This window comes from Callorhinchus milii, unplaced genomic scaffold, assembly GCF_018977255.1.
Source record: "Callorhinchus milii isolate IMCB2004 unplaced genomic scaffold, IMCB_Cmil_1.0 Scaffold3, whole genome shotgun sequence".
NCBI classification, from domain to species: domain Eukaryota; kingdom Metazoa; phylum Chordata; class Chondrichthyes; order Chimaeriformes; family Callorhinchidae; genus Callorhinchus; species Callorhinchus milii.
The window spans coordinates 16,328,245-16,345,812 of NW_024704744.1; the positions used below are offsets into that span (position 1 = coordinate 16,328,245).

The window sequence follows — 17,568 nt, forward strand, 5'->3', positions numbered from 1 at the left end:
TACCATGTCCGTGAAGACTAACTCATAATGGCAGCTTACAGACTGAAATGGGTTGAGCTAAGATTTCAAAACATTTACTCCTTGAATAGCTCAGAAAAAAATCACATTTATAAATCTTGCCTTATGGATGAAACACACTATAATGAAAGAAAAAAATTCCCATTCTCTCCTGCAAACGTTTGATTGCTTTCTCCCACTGAGGTACGATTCCATTAGTGGTAACATGTACATACGGAGTACCCAACTCGCATAATAGATGCAATGGAAAGTTGCCCCGATTAACAAAAGCAGCAACCCAGCCCCTAATACATTCAGAAGTGAACTGAAGGTGTCATAATTAAAATGTTTAGGGATGAAAGTTTCATTTCAAAAGTGAGTTGTGCTATGATTCAAAAACTGAAGACACTTTTCAAAATCGGCCTTTGTAAATGCATATTGAATTAATTAGCAGTGTTGACAGATTTGAGACAGTGGATTGTGAAATATTTTGGAACAGAATGTTATTTATGTTTGACATTTCACGATGCCAAGACTTCTGCTACATTTCGAGTTGGCTGAGTGTCACTGACTGCTTCATGAGACCAAGTTCAAGAGCTGCTGCAATAATAAACATTACAGCTTTGGATGACAAGGTTTTGATGACATAGTTAATTTAACATCATGGGTGGCAGGGGGTGGGGGCAGAGGGGAGACAAGTAGAGTATCCTTGGACTAAGCTGTCAGCAAAGTGAAGTGCTTATCAATGGAATGTCAGAATAGAGTTGACCCACTGTGGTGATCTCGGTAATTCCTGAGACCGGTGGGCCAGCAGTACTCCGCAACATTGTTGATGACAGAGCAGCCAGCTTGGCTCATTGGCAGGACTTGGAAGGGTGGATCAAACACGTTCCACTCAGCTCTTGTTAACCCTGCAAACCAAAGTTTTAACAGATAGTCAAGTTGGACAAGCAACAGAAGGTGTGCGGTATTAGCTGGTTAAACCTCAGCAGGCCCCAATGCACACCCTGGGGTCCCATCCCTTAGCTCTTGACAACCTGCGTGTAATACATTCTGAAATTATGTAATTAAATGTAATTGCCTACTTTCACTTCATTAATCAAATTAATTAAGTAATGAAATTAGGTGCCAGCTTGGGTGCAAATTCCAGCACCTAGGGACTTCAGCCTGACATAAAATGTGCTATACAAATATAATTTGTTGTTGTCGTAAGCGGATTGCACACCTCCGGGGAGTGAGTGTACATTCCACTCCAGGCAAAGGGAAACCTCCATGTGTAGGTAGTATTAATATGTGGAATTCTGTCTCATTTGGATACTTTTAATCATGACAATGAATTTCCACGTGTGTCAGACATCCAACTGACTCCCCCCAAAAAAATAGTTTTCAGTTTCAGTAATGTTGATCTGGTTTGATTGAATATTTTGCCCACAAAAAAAATTGTAGCCATGAAACTATCTTGCGGTGAAAGTGAAATCTGATATAACAATTTCAGTGTGCAAAAGGGGAACAAGTGGGCTATAGCTGGAGACACTGGATTCAAATTAATCAACAAGGTTGCTAATATTCTTGGCTTTGTGTAAATATATATAGTCATTATGTTGGAATATGGCATGAAAATAAACAGTTATTTTGTGAAAGATTATAAATACAGAAACAGATTTTATTACAAAAATATGTTCCACATCAGTCATGTCGTGTGTGTCAGTCCTTCAACCGAAACTTTTAAGTTTATATAAAGAACTCCAAAACAGAAGTTTGCAACTTTGAGTTGCTTTTTAAGTGACACTTAAACTGTCCTCTCTTTATTCAAGACAGTTTGACATTTGTTTAGCCTGCAAAATGTGCTAGCAAAACATCATTCTTCTCGCATTGTTGTGGAGTCAAGAGATGCATATGAGGAGACATTATAAATATTTTTTGTATGCCATTCATGTTTGCATTCTGGTTTGAGTAGTATGTTTGATTAGCAGTACTGAGTAGTCGGGAGTTGTTTAGCCAACTGGGAACAGAAATTGATGGAGGACTGGTAGAGCAGTGCTTGAGGAACTGTCTGTGGTAACTCAGCTAAAAGGCAGCAGGCACAGCCTGTTTGTGTACAGAGAGAAGAAAACATATGTGTAGCACACTGCAAGATTGTACTGTTCTACCTCCAGCTCCCATGTGAATAACAGTTTTCTCCTTTGTGTTGCAGGTGCAGCTCACTTTCTGATTAAAGAGCTGTCCTACCATAATCTGGAACTTGAACGTAATCGACAGGAGGAGCTCGGAATAAAACCACAAGATGTTTGGTCGTTTATTGTCATTGCAGATGACTCTTGTGTGATGTGGAACAGCCTACATGCTGAAGTCTCTGAGGATTCCACCAGGTAACTAAAATGTCCAAAGCACAAAATCACTCTTGCAATGACTTGGACAGATGAATCTCTCAAACTCTGTGAGCTTCATTTTCAGTTGTTATTTGGAAGCAGAATTATATTGCCTATTATAACGGAGTTGAGAAATGTAGTTATTGACATGCTCCAAGATGCAACTCCATTAAAAACATGCTGAACAGTCATTTTTGAAGGAACGCACACTTCTGTTGAGCTCAACATTGATTTCAAGAGGTTAGTTTATAGCCTGTTTGCTCTGAATATTATTTATTTGCCTACAAATATGGAGTCCCTACACTTCACAGCAAAAATTCAATGAAGAGCTTTGAGACTTTTTGACGATGTGATAAGGTGCTATATTAACTTTAAAAAACTATCATGGGTGTTCCTATGGTCAAGGCAGATGACTCGGTGTGCCCTCAGTGAGAAAGAGATGGCAGTTCATCATAACCAGTTAACCTATATTGTATAGGATGACCTTCATTCTCCAAAATAATCCTTGACTGGTATTCAATCTTGTCAACCAGCACTGAGTGAACTTTCCCTACCTTCAACTGGGTTATTTGTGAAGTGCTTCTAACTAACGGAACGCTTCATCTTAGGAGATGGAGATGAAGAGGGAGGGACAGAAGAAATTAACTGGACTCCATATACGTTGAGAACAACGTCTCCTGTGAGCGATATTGATATTGTTACTGCAGTAGAAATGTGTACATCCCTCTCTGTTCTAGTCTTATCTAAAGAAAGATTGGGAGGTCCCAGGATTGGAAAAGAAACATTATTTAGGCATGATTATATTCCAGAAACCAACTAGATTGTTAAAAGAAAAGTCATTTTGGAAAGAGAAGGGTGTTTTTTTCTGGTGTCTTAGCCAACCATTTCCTAGGGAAAAAAATTGAACATTTACTTTGAGGCTGTTTGGAGGATGTTTCGCCCACAGGAGTCCTTCAGTGGTTAAAGCACTCGCCTCGCAAGCGAGAGACCTGGGTTTGATTCCAGGCAAGGCGAAACCTTGGGCAAGTTTCCTTACTCCACACGCCTGATAATAATCCCTCTAGAAAAAAAAACAATAATAAATTGGTCATTTCAATCTATGACTGTTTGTGGGACACTGCTGTGTGCAATTGGCTGCTGTGTTTTGCCCATAAATATACAGTCAATTCACTTTACAGTATATTCTGTGAAGTGTTTTGAGATATCTCAAAGACGTGATAAGGAGCTATATTAAGTGCAAGGATTATTATTGCTGTGTGTAAATTAGCTGCCAATTTTGCTTACAATATATAGTCACTATACTTTACAGAAAATCCTGTGAAAAGCTTTGAGATGTTCTTCTGACACAAATGCAAGGATTTTTATCATTTATACAATATATTTTTGTTTTTGATTCATTATCCAGTGTATCTGCTGTACAGACTGTCTCAGAGAGAAATGTTTCTTTGAAGCATGTACTCCAGGATATTGAGACCACCACTCAAATCCCTCACTATGCCTTGTGTGGAATCATGAAATGGTCCAGTAAAGTGAGCACTCTATACCTTATGGAACCATTCTCCCGCTGTCATCTACATGATTTTTTGCTGCTAAATGTGGACTTGACTCAAAATGTGCAGTACAATCAAAACAGGTAAGCTGATCAGTGTTTAGTAAATGTTTGGGTATAATTACAGAATTTACAAACATGGCTGCTTGTGGATCGTTGCTGTGTGCAAATTCTGGAAATTTTTCACACAAGAATCATAACGTAACATGTATAATATATTGTAACGTAGCAGACATAAGGACTGGCAATGTTCGTGCCTTCTTCGAGGCTACAGCCTGGAGAGGAAAAAACTAGCCCACATGGTCAGACTGGGGAAGTTGTGGAGAAAGTGCTGTTGCTGTGGATCGCGGCTCCTGAGAGACCATGTAGATGTGAATCCCCGGGCAGGGTAGGAAGTGAGGGAGCAAGACATATAGAGGGTGTGGGGCACTCCACTGCCAAGTCTGATAGAGATAGCGAGTGTGGCTAGACCCTGATGGGGATTTTGAATGGTGCCAAAGTTTTCCCCTTATATTAAACCAATGATTTGTAAACCAAATACACATCTGCATGTAAGTTATCTGTTTGATTCTGTTGCTGCGCCAATGGAACAGGAAGAAGGACTTGCAGCTTATGGTCTAAGCAAATGATCCAGCCGAAGTCAATGGCTGAAAAACAGAATAGAGACAATATAGAGTTAACATTGGTTACTAATAGATCTTCATCTGTTAAAAGCATTAAGACCACTACATCTTTTAGGATTTATTTCATGGTAAAGCATGATGGGAAAACTGTTCGGAGAAGGCATGCAATGTTACTTGGAAAAACTTTGCAATATGATGCATGTCACAAGTTTAGATCTCTCCCGCTGGGGAGTTCCACCTATTCATGGTACCAGCAGTACCTGCCTACAACATCCAATCCATCAAGCTGGAAGAAAAATTATTGTTACTTTTTGTTGTGACGCAGGCAAGCACAGGACCCATTTTCCTGGCTGTCTCAAAATAATATATAAAATAATACTTTGTCTCTCATAGACTTCAAGTGATTATTTTCACCAAACAGACATCTGATTTTGTCTTGGAATTTTTTTTGCATCTTTATGCCCTCTCTGAGTAATCTTATTTCCACATTGATACTCAGCATCTCTCCCAATAACCACACCAGTTTGGGACTCTCTGCAGAATTGCAGGGGGAAATCTGATCTACTCACCTGTGGAGTTTGTGGACTCACCTATGCACTCTGATATGTTTTGTTTAATGTGGCTTTGCGCTTCTAAGAAAAAAATATCCAGGAATTGCTCAACAATCGGTAGAAACATAGAAATTACAGCACAGAAATAAGCCATTTGACCCATCACACCTGTCCTGGTGTTTTTCTCCACATCGTACACTTCGTCTAATCCTACTGATTCCTCACCATATCTCTTATTGTTCTTCCTTTTTAAGAATCTAATTTATTAGGAAAGTAAGATTCTCCCAGTGTCCTGGCCACCAATCCACCAGATGAAATTGGTCACTCTCTTTATGGTTATTTGTGGGACATTACTGTATGCAAATTGGCTGCCATATTTGCCTACAAATAAAAACACTACACTTCCTGGTAAAAGTGTTTAGAGACAGCTAGGTAACATGGTAAGGAAGGTGCTCTCACGTGCAAATATTATTATTGCTGTGATCTTTTTCAAAGAATTTATGAATTGTAGATGGTAATTTCTGTTTGTTAAATACCTTCCAGATTTAGCTGTGATGATGTGGATTTCAATCTTCGAGTTCACAGTGCTGGTCTTCTCATCTGTCGATTTAACCGCTTCAGTGTTATGAAGAAACAAATTTCCATTGGAGGACACAGAACCTTTCTTATCAAATCAAAGGTACTATATCACTTCATGATTGTTTGTAGATCATAGCTGTGTGCAAATTGGCTGCTGTGTTCATCCAACAATATACAATCACTGCACCTTACAGTAAATCCTGTGAAGCATTATAAAACGTTTTAACGATGTGATAAGATCCTATATCAAATGCGGAATTATTATATTTAAGGTAGCATGACTTCTTTTAAATTCTGCACTCGGAACAATCTCACAGATCAGTTGAAAGCAGGGGGGATTATTGACCTGTACTGCTACCATTTCATTCCTGTGATGTGATAAGATGTAATATCAAAAGCAAAGATTATTAATAACCATATTTGTATTTATTACAGATACCTGATGTACCAATGTCTATTTCCCCATCTCAGTATATCTATGCTCCAGACAGCAAACATACCTTTTTAGCCGCACCTGCTCAGTTACTCCTCGAAAAGTATCTGCAGCACACAAGTTATCGTCTCTTTCCACTGTCTGTAAAGAACTACAGTCATCCAGTGCTGTCTGTCGACTGTTATCTCAACCTAGGACAAGAGGTATTGTACTTGTACATTAACATTCACTGGTGTCGTCCATTGAGAACTACAATCTGGCTTTGCAGAGAAAATGTGGGAACATGGGGAATAATAACACAAAATAAATAAATTTGGTCTGCAGGATGGCTAGAAAACTCATGAATAAGCGTGTTTGTTTATGTGTTTTCTAGCATTCCGTTTTATGTCTTCCCCTGTCTGATCCCAAACGATCAACATCTGCAGTATTTTGCCTTTTGTTTTGTGAATAAATGTACTTTGAATATTCCTATCTTCAGACCAACCAGTTACAGTTACAGTCAATACTCTTGCTCCATGCTATCTTCACACTCATCACGTTTTGGAACTTGACACAGCATTTTGTGAGCAGTCAGGACTTGCCAAATGCACTTCTGGGTCAAAACATTGTCAGCTTGAGAGCCACACTATGACGTGAGCTCATTATTTGGGCTGGCAATTCAGTACAGGCCTGAAGGAGTGCTGCATTGTCCATCATTTTGATTGTCTACTTTCAGGCACTATTCTGCAGACGTATAGGAAGTTTCTCCAGTTAATGCTTCACATCAAATTCACATAATAACAGCCACTAAGGTTAAATGAACTCCTTGGAGTTTATCTTACACTGATCACTAAACTTAGTGAATTGCAATATTTAGTGATCATCTTAAAAAGAACCCTATTATGTTTTGATGTGATGTGAGGCACTATATTTTCATTATTTTATTATGGGACTAATTTTTATTATTTGATTATTTTAATTGCTCCAATCTATTGGAATTCTGTATAGAGCAATTTTTTCACACATAACCTTTGTTGGTATTCCAGGGGATAAATAAAGCTTGTACATATTGTTTAAAACTTTATTTATCATTTATTTCAGATTGCTGTTTGCTTTGTGAGTTCCCGTCCTCATTCCTTAAACATGAACTGCTCTGGCCTTGCTTTCAGTGGGCTTCTTTTATATCTATGTGACTCTTTCGTCACAGCCAGTATTTTGAAAAAGTTTCACTTTCTGAAAGGTAAGGATGCATTCCAATAACTTTTTGTCTTTGAAGTATCTACACTTTCCATTCGACAAACCTTATTACTTAAACACACTTTTAGAGACACTTATTTTTGCTACTTTCTGGAGTTGTCCAATGTTGCCTTTTCTTTGCACTTTGATCCTGATTTTTCATTTAATTTGGCAGGAGCTGATGGGGCAGGCATATAACTTGTTTACAAGCTGACACCAATGTCTCTGCTGAAACATGTCCTATCTTTTGTTCATACATGTTTTCATAACATTGAGGCTTGACTATTGCAAACTCATTGCTTGTTGGCCTCTCCAACTCCTCCTTCCATAGGCTGCAGATCATCCAGAACTCTGCAGCTTGTATCCTCTCTCGCACTAGGTTCCCTATCACCCCATCTTGCCAGACTCCACAGGCTTCTCAACACACAGAGGATACAGTTCAAGATCCTGGTCCTCACCTTCAAAGCCCTCCGTGGTCTTGTCTCCCCTATCTCTGCTCCCTCCGCTTAGCGTGCTCCGGCCTGTTTCACGTCCCCCACCTCGCTCGCCCCACTATTGGTGGGCGGGCCTTCTACCACTCTGCCCCCACCCTCTGGAATTTCATCCCGCAGTCCCTCCACCTCACCCCCTCCCTTGCCTCCTTCAAGACCCATCTTAAGACCCTCCTCTTCGACCATGCTTTTGATCTCCCTGTTTCCTCCCCCGCCCTCCATCCTCCCCGCCCTCCATCCTCCCCGATCCCCAGCTCAGGTCTGAAACTCTGTCTGTCCAGCACCTTGGGATGTCCTCCCGATGTGAAAGGCGCTATATAAATGTAATTTTGTTGTTTGTTATTGTTCAGTTGATAGCAACTTTTTTTTAAAAAAAGTCATTTTAAACATTGCCATCCACTGGAATTTCAAAGATGTGTTTAAAATGGATTTGAAATGAAAAGGCCTGAATTTATTAAACATGACACTACATGCTGTAAAGAAACAGTAAGAAATATGACATTCATACCAAATGATCAAAAGAAAATACTCCTGAATCTCATTACTGTGTTCCATAAAATACTTTGAACAGGACATGCTGGGTCTAGACTGTCCTTCCTCGATCTTGGCAGCTTAGCAATGTACATGTAATGTATGAGGATCTGCTAGTTGATGACTGCAAGTCTTGGAAAACAGTCTCACAATGTTGAGTTGCACAGGTCTGCTATTCTGCACAGGGTTACATCTATCTATAAGTAGGCTTAACTGTCTGCCTCTGTAATATCACTTTTTTTTAATCATTTCTATCTGTTTCATTCTCTTTCTCTGCTCTGACTTGCCCACACAACAGAAATAAAGAGATTATATTTCACACATGATGCATCAAGTACGTGATGCATTTCTTTCTAAACGTGAGCATTGACTTTACTTGGCTTTAATGCTCCCCGGTGGCTATTCAGGCCAGTTTCAGAGACACTGCGCACCTGTTGCCCAAGTGGACAGATGACATACCTTGTGCCCAAGTCGCTCTTCCAATTTCCATTTCCTATTTTTTTTCTCACCTTATAGGAAAATTCTTTGCCATCAATCAGGACCTTATATTGCTTCTATTAATATCAAGAAGTGATCTGCCAATGATGAGAAAGTTTGCTAACAATAATAAGAATGATTTACCCAGGGATTGGGAGTGTGAAATGTTAGTGATTGTTAGTGGCAGCATGGGTTACTGCAGCAACATGCAGCTGTTACACATATGGCTTGAGACGAATTGTAGCTTATTCCAAACTATTTTTAAAAAAAGTGTTTAATTTTATTGTTTTTCCATTTATTGAGGTTTTCCATTTCAAATTATAATAATAATAATCCTTGCATTTGATATAGAGCCTTATCACGTCATTGAGAAGCCCCAAAGTGCTTCACAGAATATACTGTAAAGTAGATTGACTGTATATTTTGTGGGCAAAACCCAGCAGCCAATGGAACCCCAAATTCATGTTGCACTTGTAAGATCTATTTTAAAGCTGTGTATACTATCGTACATTTCAACAAATTTTAGGCATTTCAAATGAGTGTTATGTTTTTGTGATGGACACTGCCTCAGGCAATGCTTTTGGATTTATTTTAAAAGAAACCCCACACATTCGAAATCTTGCCTTTACTGACTTCAAATGTTTATTTGTTTTAGGTGCCACCTTGTGTGTAATCTGTCAAGACCGTAGTTCTCTCCGCCAGACGGTTGTAAGACTGGAGCTGGAAGACGAGTGGCAGTTCCGACTGAGGGATGAGTTCCAGACAGCTAATTCCCGGGAAGACAAGCCCCTCTTTTTTCTGACTGGACGACATGTCTAAGGCATGAAAAACAAATTCCCTAGTTACGCACACAACAGACGGCAAAATCGACCACTCCAGAAGTAAAATGACTCTCCTGAGTCCTGAGCGTATTTCAGTTCTTAAAACAGTGTTTTAGAAAAAAGTAACTGAGTGGAATGATACCCAATTGTTCAAATGTGAAGAGTAATAATAATAATGTTAATAATGCTTGCATTTGATACAGAGCCTTATCACATCTTCGAGACATCTCAAAGCGCTTCACAAAACTGTGTGTTTGGGAGTGAAATGCAACAGCCAGTTTGCGCACAGCAATGTCCCACAAACAGCCATGGAGTGAGTGACCAATTTTTCTTTAGGGGATTTGTTGGCCAGGACACTGGGAGATACTGTCTTCTCTTTTCAAATAGTGCCCATGGGATCTTTAACGTCCACCTGAACAGGCAGACAGAAGCTTGGTTTAACATCTCATCCGAAGGTCGGCATCTCTGACAATACAACACAACCCCAGCACTGCATTGGAGTGTCAGCTTAGACTATGTGATTCCAAATACTGACGTGGGGCTTCAACCCACAATCTTCTGACTCAGAGGCGAGTGTGCTGCTACTGTGCCTGGCTGACACAAAATGCGCGTTGAGAACAATTTTCTGTAAACAGATTCATCAGTCTTATGCACTGCCTTAACATATTTTTGCAAACAGAGTTGTCGAAAAGTCTTCACTTACCTGAGTGACAAGAGCATTCATGTGAGATGTTTAGAATTTGATGTAGTTTAGGGTAATAAATTAGTTTATAGTAGTTATAGTCTGGATTGTCCTGGTTTCAATTAAAGCTACACTGGTCTGAGAGATCTGTCCCCTCCTTACTCAGTACTCAGTACTCTGATAGACAGATGCAAAACAGCACTTTGTTAATAATGACTGAGGAACTGAACAGTGAAACAGCTCTTTTAATTAATGTCCTGGGACACCATGAAAAAATAGGCTTTAACTTTTGAGGACTGAAAGACCTTGTTTTGCTTTCAAAATCCACGTCTTTCCCTTTTAACTGTATAGCACCTGCGATGCACATCTGATTATCATTTCAGGTGGTAAATCTCTTTGTTGTGTTTGAGAATGGAATATGGATATACATATTTGACTGAGCTGTAAATTTCTTTCCACGTGGTCTTTTGCAGTATTCATGGTGTGTTGGATTTGTTGGCACAGATTCTGTTGGCTAGATGTCTGGAGTTCTAAGCTGTTTGGCCTGATTTCAGGTGTAATCCTCTCTGATTTCCTGAAGAATGCTACATGGCAGGCTTTCTGAGGTATTTTATGGAAGACATAAATATTGGTTTGTTTTACAGTAGCAATCGAGGGACCAGCATTAGTTTATTAGCATTTAATCACTTAAACATTTTCATATTGGGATCTAGTTTCCTAATGAGATTCCTTAACAAAAGCTTTGAAGGACAAATAAGGAATCGTCACAGTAATCCAGTGGGAAAACAGGTTCCTGCAAGGCTGTGTGCTGGCCATCTGGTTAATGACTGGATTCTGTCAGTATTAAAAAATCCTGCGCTGTAAGATCAGTCGCATTGTAACAAAGTCAAAACTAACTGGGGACTTTCTTACATGTAGGGGATCTGAGGTGGGATATACAGTATATTGGCAGTTACCATGAAGAGAGGGTGTCTGTGTGTGGGGGGAAGAAGGTGGATTTCAGACTCGCTGAGGGTACTGTTCAGCTTCCTGCTTGTATTGTCATGGAGTAGCTCTCTAGGATAACACTTTAGCCAAATGCTCAGCTAGTGGAGGGAGGATCGAGGGGATAATGAGGGTTCTTTCTATTCTCCCCTCCCCCCTCAATCATTTTAAATGCGTATAGCCCAGGTTTCAGGTGGTCTGAATCTAAAAGCTGAGCTGAATTAAACGCTTGCCTTTATTCTTTCTTGTATATCTTGATGCTTAATTTTATTTGGAGGCAGAATTCCTCAAAGGGTTGATATTGCCAACATAAAGGTTGTATCGAGAAGTAGATATTTGAGGAACTGCATTGAAAGTTGGTAGTAAGACTCTGTAAAAGAGTTATGGATGGAATACTGTCCCATACAAAATGTATTAAATCTGAAAATCAATGGAAATCATTAAGTATCTTTCTGATATAGGACTTCAGTATGTGTTGCCTGATTTCTCAGATGCAGTCCTTATTTTCTAAAGGCTGCTTACTTACTCGTTGAAGGTTTGCATTGTTAGATATAAATATCGAAGTGGGGAGGAGGGGTTTCAAGGGGCTAGCATTTCCTCATTGAATTTTCTCATTGGGTTTAAAATTTTCTTAGTAACGTTATCTTGTTGCATCCAGATCAAGACTGTCACATGGAACATACATTTGTGCGTTCCGGGGGGAACAGAAATCCAGTGAAATTCCCCAGAGATTGAAGACAGGCCATTCTAACCTGCAGCTGTTATCACTCTATGGTCAGTTGATGAGCACCTCACAGAATAAGCTTTTTGTGACTTCCTGTCCTTTGAGTGAGGTTATATTTTGATTGAAATGTGTGTGTAACCCTTTCCATCCCATGCCTTGCGACTGCATTTAGCCTGTCACATCTTTGATTCTAAGCCAGAGATATGATTAAAAATATTCTACCCAACAGTTTGTTAAAAGTTAAAAACATGGCTACTGTGACTATATTCATTGAAGTATCTATAATAATAATTCAATTGAGCTCAGCATCACTCCACTGGCTAAGATATACACACTGTTACCTTAAGGTAAAAATCATAAATGTTAGGCAGTGACTGCAAGAAGTTGATATTTTGTATTATATAAGAAATAAAGAATGCACAATTTGTTGCATTCTATGTGATCACTGTGGCCTTTATTAACAATATTTAACTGGCCACAAATCACAATTTAGTGTATGTAGAAATTATAACCTCTTTTGTCCAGTCTGTGTACAGGGCGTGGATTTGATTATCACCTTGAAGATCCATTAAATTGCCGTTACCTCCTTAACTTGTTTCTGGGTTTCAAAAAGCTCCCTGGGTAAACACTGGGTATGCCATGCTTTTATGCCAGAAAACAGTTTGGGGACAAGTGAAACTCCTCTAGGGAATGGCATATTCCTGCAGTCCTTTATTTGGATGAAATTAATTTACATTGCAGTGATTTCTGATTATTTTTAGCATGCTTTCATGAAGTGACCAAGCATCATAAGATGTGACAGTCAGGAAGGACTTGGAATCTTAGAACAATTATATTTCTTTAAGGTAGTAATGGAAAAGCTTGATGTACTGCAGGGCATGGGGTTTCCTCCTTCCCATCTACCTCTGGCACTAAACAAATAACACTAGGCTTGGGCAGAGAGGAAGTGCCAGCTCACACTGGACTAAAGCAGTAATATTTGCATCTGGATTTTCTTGTGATCCCTGTAATGCTATTCGCTGTGAAGACGAGGCAGGACAATTTCTGATCTCGCCTTCATCCTTAAAACTATTTCTTCATACAATTTTTTTTAAAAAACGAAAAGTGTGACTCCTGGCCATGAGACAACAAAAGACATGTTTTACCTGATTGTGTAATGTAACAATACGACACGTTGTGTGTCCACTGTTGTACAACCCAAAGATTAGTGCTATTCTGATGTACAGTTTCCATTACATAACTTAGTACACTGTATATGTAGATCAGTCAATGCTGCCAGGGAACATTATACAGTATTTGCCATTTAAACATAAGAGGAAATCTTGCCAATATTTTCAGAAATTCCACAGGAATAATATAAATTTGGTAAAGTAGAAGTACTTCCTATTTAAAAAAGAATCAGAGGAACATATTTACAGACCAAAGAATCACATGATACCCATTAAAGAGTCAAATCCAAAGTTTTCACTTATCTTCACCCTAGTTTTTTTATATACAACTATAGGTTTGAAAAATATTGATTTTTAGTACTTGTGTCTTTTTTACAGTAAAAGTTTGGGTTTATTTCCTCAAGTTGTTTGTAAAACATTAATTGAGATAATTATTAACCTTTAGCCCCTTTATTGTGGTTTATTTCTAAATCGTGTACCTTTCTAAATTCAAAGATACAAAGAAATGGCTTGTGCGTTATGCCTGTGAAGCGCAAAAGATCCTTAAAATCACTGTGGCTCACAACCTTTTGTCAAGAGTCACAGTCCTGATCAGTGTCCTGGTGGATGACAACTGTGCAGATTTCTGTAATAGAGACTCATGAGTCACAGGTTCTTCTCAGGACCCAGTAATGCTTTCAGGTTCAGAAATTAGGGACAGCATTTTATTGAAAAATCTCGTTAATGGGTTATGGAGAATGAGAGCTGGAAAATTGTTTTACGAAAGCAGGGATAGCGAGAGCAGAAACACAATCAGCCAAATGGCCTTCTTCTGTACTTTGAAAATTTCTACTTTTCTCCGTTAACCACAAAGTAAATTTATTTTCAATCATTCCAAGTGGCTTCGATCAGGAAGAGGAAAAAGCTAAGATCAGTAGTTCAATTCATTTGAGACCTTTCACTTGCTTCAAAGAATCTATGAATAGCCCTGCCTCCAAATGTCATCTGCTTACCTGCTTTTGCGGCAGAGCAGTAATAAAGAGACAGAGCAGCAATGAATCCCAGCTCAGTAAATGTTGCCATTGACCAAAGCGAAGAATGGAGAGCCAGAGCAGCCAATGGTTCCAGGTGAAGGAGAGGAGGGCTGTAAATGTGACCAAATGTGAATATCAATACTTTAAATAGATTCAATCTTCTCAAGGACTTCATATTCACCCAATTGGTTCGAATGCCAAGGAATGACAGAGACTTATGTTTTGTTTGTGTTGGTACTTAGTACACATTTTAACAAGTGCTCACTGGGTGAAAGTGAATTGCTGCCATTGTACTACCAGCAGGTAAATATTTTACCTAGAGCATGTAAAACTTCTTATACATTACTCTCTTATTCACAGACTCTCTTAAACACAATCACATAACAGTCGCTACTTTTCACTCCTATACCTGCCTTTAATGTTCTTGCCCTTTTATTTATACTCCCACTGAACTCTTGTCTAAAGCATAAATTGTTTCTTACCAGTAATATTTAACAATCCGTTAAATTGCAAAGATGCACAGATGTCAAATTATGAGCACCTGTCACATTTTCACATACAATGCTGCAGGTAGTACAATTTAATTTGTGTTATAGAATCATAGATCACTGGAGGCCATTCAGCCCATTAGGTCTGCAGTGTCCCTTAGGGCAAGTTGTTCATTCAATCTCACTCCCCTGTCCTATCCCCATACCACTTTCCAGCCTCTAACTTTCATATATCTGTCCCCTTCCTGCTTGAAACCCACAATGGACTCTATCTCTACCACTCTAATTGGCATTGCATTTCACATTCGAACATTTTTCTTTCACTTGAAAACTCTCCATTAATCTCCCCTCATCACTGTAGCCCCTCATCATCAGTACTATTCTCGTATATCTCCTTTGTACCCCGTCCAAGTCCTTAACATCCCTTTATCCTGCCCAGCATCGTAAACCTTAGGTAATTGTAACTGATAAAATTCGAGCAGTAAATAATAATTCTTCCATTTGATATAGCGTCTTATTATGTTGTCGAGACGTCTCAAAGTGCTTCAAAGTTATGCTGTGAAGTGGATTGACTGTGAATTTTGTGGGCAAAATGTGGCAGCCAGTTTGCGCACAGCATTGTCCCACAAACAGCCATGGAGTGAGTGACCAATTTTCTTTGGGGTATTTGTTGTATAAGAGGGAGGTAAAATAAGTTGAATAAAGTTCAGTAACCAGCTGGGCAGGCTAGTTTGCTTGAAAATGACTCTCACCCTTTTGTATCCAATTATAAACAGTAACTTTAGTTCTGCTCCTAAATGATTAAATCCTAATATAGAGAGGTTACAAAGTTTTCAGTAGTTATATAGTGATTCTGTAATCTCCTGTATCTATAGTGATTGTCATTTTCTATATTCATAGTGTTGCTTTAATTTCTCTGTATTTGTACACTGATTCAGTAATTCTCCAGTAGCACAGCAGCAAATATTTTTCTCCATCAGAAGCTTTTCATAGAATTAGCATGTTGGGGCACAGAAATAAGCCATGTGACCCACTGTGTTGGGGCTCGCTGGCCGCTCTAATCACATTCCTCTGCTCATTCATCATACTCTTCAATATTATTTACTTTGGATATTTATCCAGTTCCCTTTCAATTATTGCTGCAGGCTTAGCTTTAACAGTAATTTGTAGTGATGTATTCCACATGCAAACGATCTATCATGTAACAATACTTCTAATCACCCCTTTTTTCCCTTCTACCAAAAAACATTACATAGCTGAAGGCTTTCATGCTGCACACTCTTGTGTAAGATTATATTGCTTAATGATTACTGTTGCCTCCAGGCTACTTGATGAATTCAAAAGCCAGCGATTTGAGAGATTTCAACATTATAGGCACAATATCAAATTTGCGGATTATTATTTTATTATTATGGACTAAGTCGCCAAATCTTATCTAGTCATGGTACATTTTTTAGTTTAAATGAGTTGTGCGCTGAGATCTAAAGCACAAAGTTATATAACAGCCTCGAAACACACTCCAACCGAATCATTATTCCAAGTGGGCAGAGTCTGAGCTGCCACCAAGATGAGAAACCATTCAGTAAAGTTTTTCTCTTGCGTCTTGACCAACAATCCTTCAGATAAACTGATCATTCACTTCATGGTGGTTTGTGGGACTGTAACGTGTGTAAAATGGCTGCCATGTCTTCCTACCTACAGAAAACAGTAACTGCACTTGACATAATTACTGCAAAGTGCTTTGAGGCATCTTGATATTGAAAGCTTTATAAAATTGCAGTTTCTTCTTTCTCTCAGAATGTGGAAATGAACATGACAATTGTGAGGTCAAGTTCAGTGTTGAGTCCAGTTAAGTTCAGTAGAAGAAAACAGAATTCCTATCCAAAAAGATGAGATGAAGCTGCTGCTTATTGCTCAGTTGGTATTCAGCCTCTGTTGGCTGTGGCTCAGGTTCTATTATGGAGGCGGTTAAAGGGAGAGAGGAGAATTGTAACATTCCTGTTGCATTTTTCATCCTTTTTGCTGTTTTATTGTTGTACATCAGCCTCAGGTCATTTCAGGAATCTCCCTAGTAAAGCAACAAAGCAGGCATGCATAATGGTAAACCTTAGGTTTAAATCATAGAGTGTGCTTACGTAAGTACATGATAACAATTGAAGTTGTTGTTGGCTAAATGTGAAGTGCTTTGTAACTGTCTACAAGAGCGTTAAGTTTGATAACAAAATGTACTTTGTGATGTGTATAAATTACGGGTGGTGGGGGAGGGCTCGGGTATGAGGTCCAAAATTCCACCTAGTCTTAGCCTGTAGGAGTATTTTGTCTTCAAATTTAAGAATATACAGACTTGTGAAACAAATATTTAATCCAATTGTAATTTGAAAGCTAGTTTTCCATAGTGTATAAAGTACAATTTTCAGCCAAGATGCGCTTGCGTGCCAGGAGTAGGTGGAATATCAAGTCTCTGATGTGTCAATTGATATCTATGATGTTAAATAATGTATCATTTTAAAAAGTATCAGTCATTAGGTTAATTATGGACTGGTCTGTGATGTGCTGGAAATGTATCTCTCTCCCTCCCCTTGTCATTGTGTTTGCCTTCTGCCTCGTGGATTGCTGCCCTAGGACACTGACTTAACATTTAAGTTCCGCCAGTTTTCTATTAATCAAAAATCCATTGCCACAATCTGTGCTAGTATCCAATGCATGAGGCTCAACCATTGTGAGCCGCGATAGGAGGAGGCAAGATTGCTTCTAGCACATCTGCAGACTAGTTGAAAAGTTACAAATCAAATGATTCCTTTTTCTTAATGATGAGTTAATTAGCAGCATTTTGGTGTTAAACAATAATAATCCTTGCATTTGATATAACGCC

General features: G+C 38.9%; 1 protein-coding gene across 7 annotated transcripts in view; it reads left to right on the top strand.

Moving 5' to 3' along the window:
- greb1 (growth regulating estrogen receptor binding 1) overlaps window positions 1-9,834 on the top strand; it is a 144,700-nt gene extending 134,866 nt beyond the window's left edge. For all 7 annotated transcript variants that reach the window (XM_007897075.2, XM_042333510.1, XM_007897069.2 and 4 more), the window contains 6 exons: window positions 2,192-2,366; window positions 3,772-3,999; window positions 5,633-5,768; window positions 6,104-6,304; window positions 7,182-7,320; window positions 9,471-9,834. In XM_007897075.2, the coding sequence (XP_007895266.2) occupies window positions 2,192-2,366; window positions 3,772-3,999; window positions 5,633-5,768; window positions 6,104-6,304; window positions 7,182-7,320; window positions 9,471-9,634 (1,043 nt within the window). In that variant the 3' untranslated portion in view covers window positions 9,635-9,834. The remainder of the gene's footprint in view (window positions 1-2,191; window positions 2,367-3,771; window positions 4,000-5,632; window positions 5,769-6,103; window positions 6,305-7,181; window positions 7,321-9,470) is intronic.
- Window positions 9,835-17,568: the final 7,734 nt, after the last annotated feature.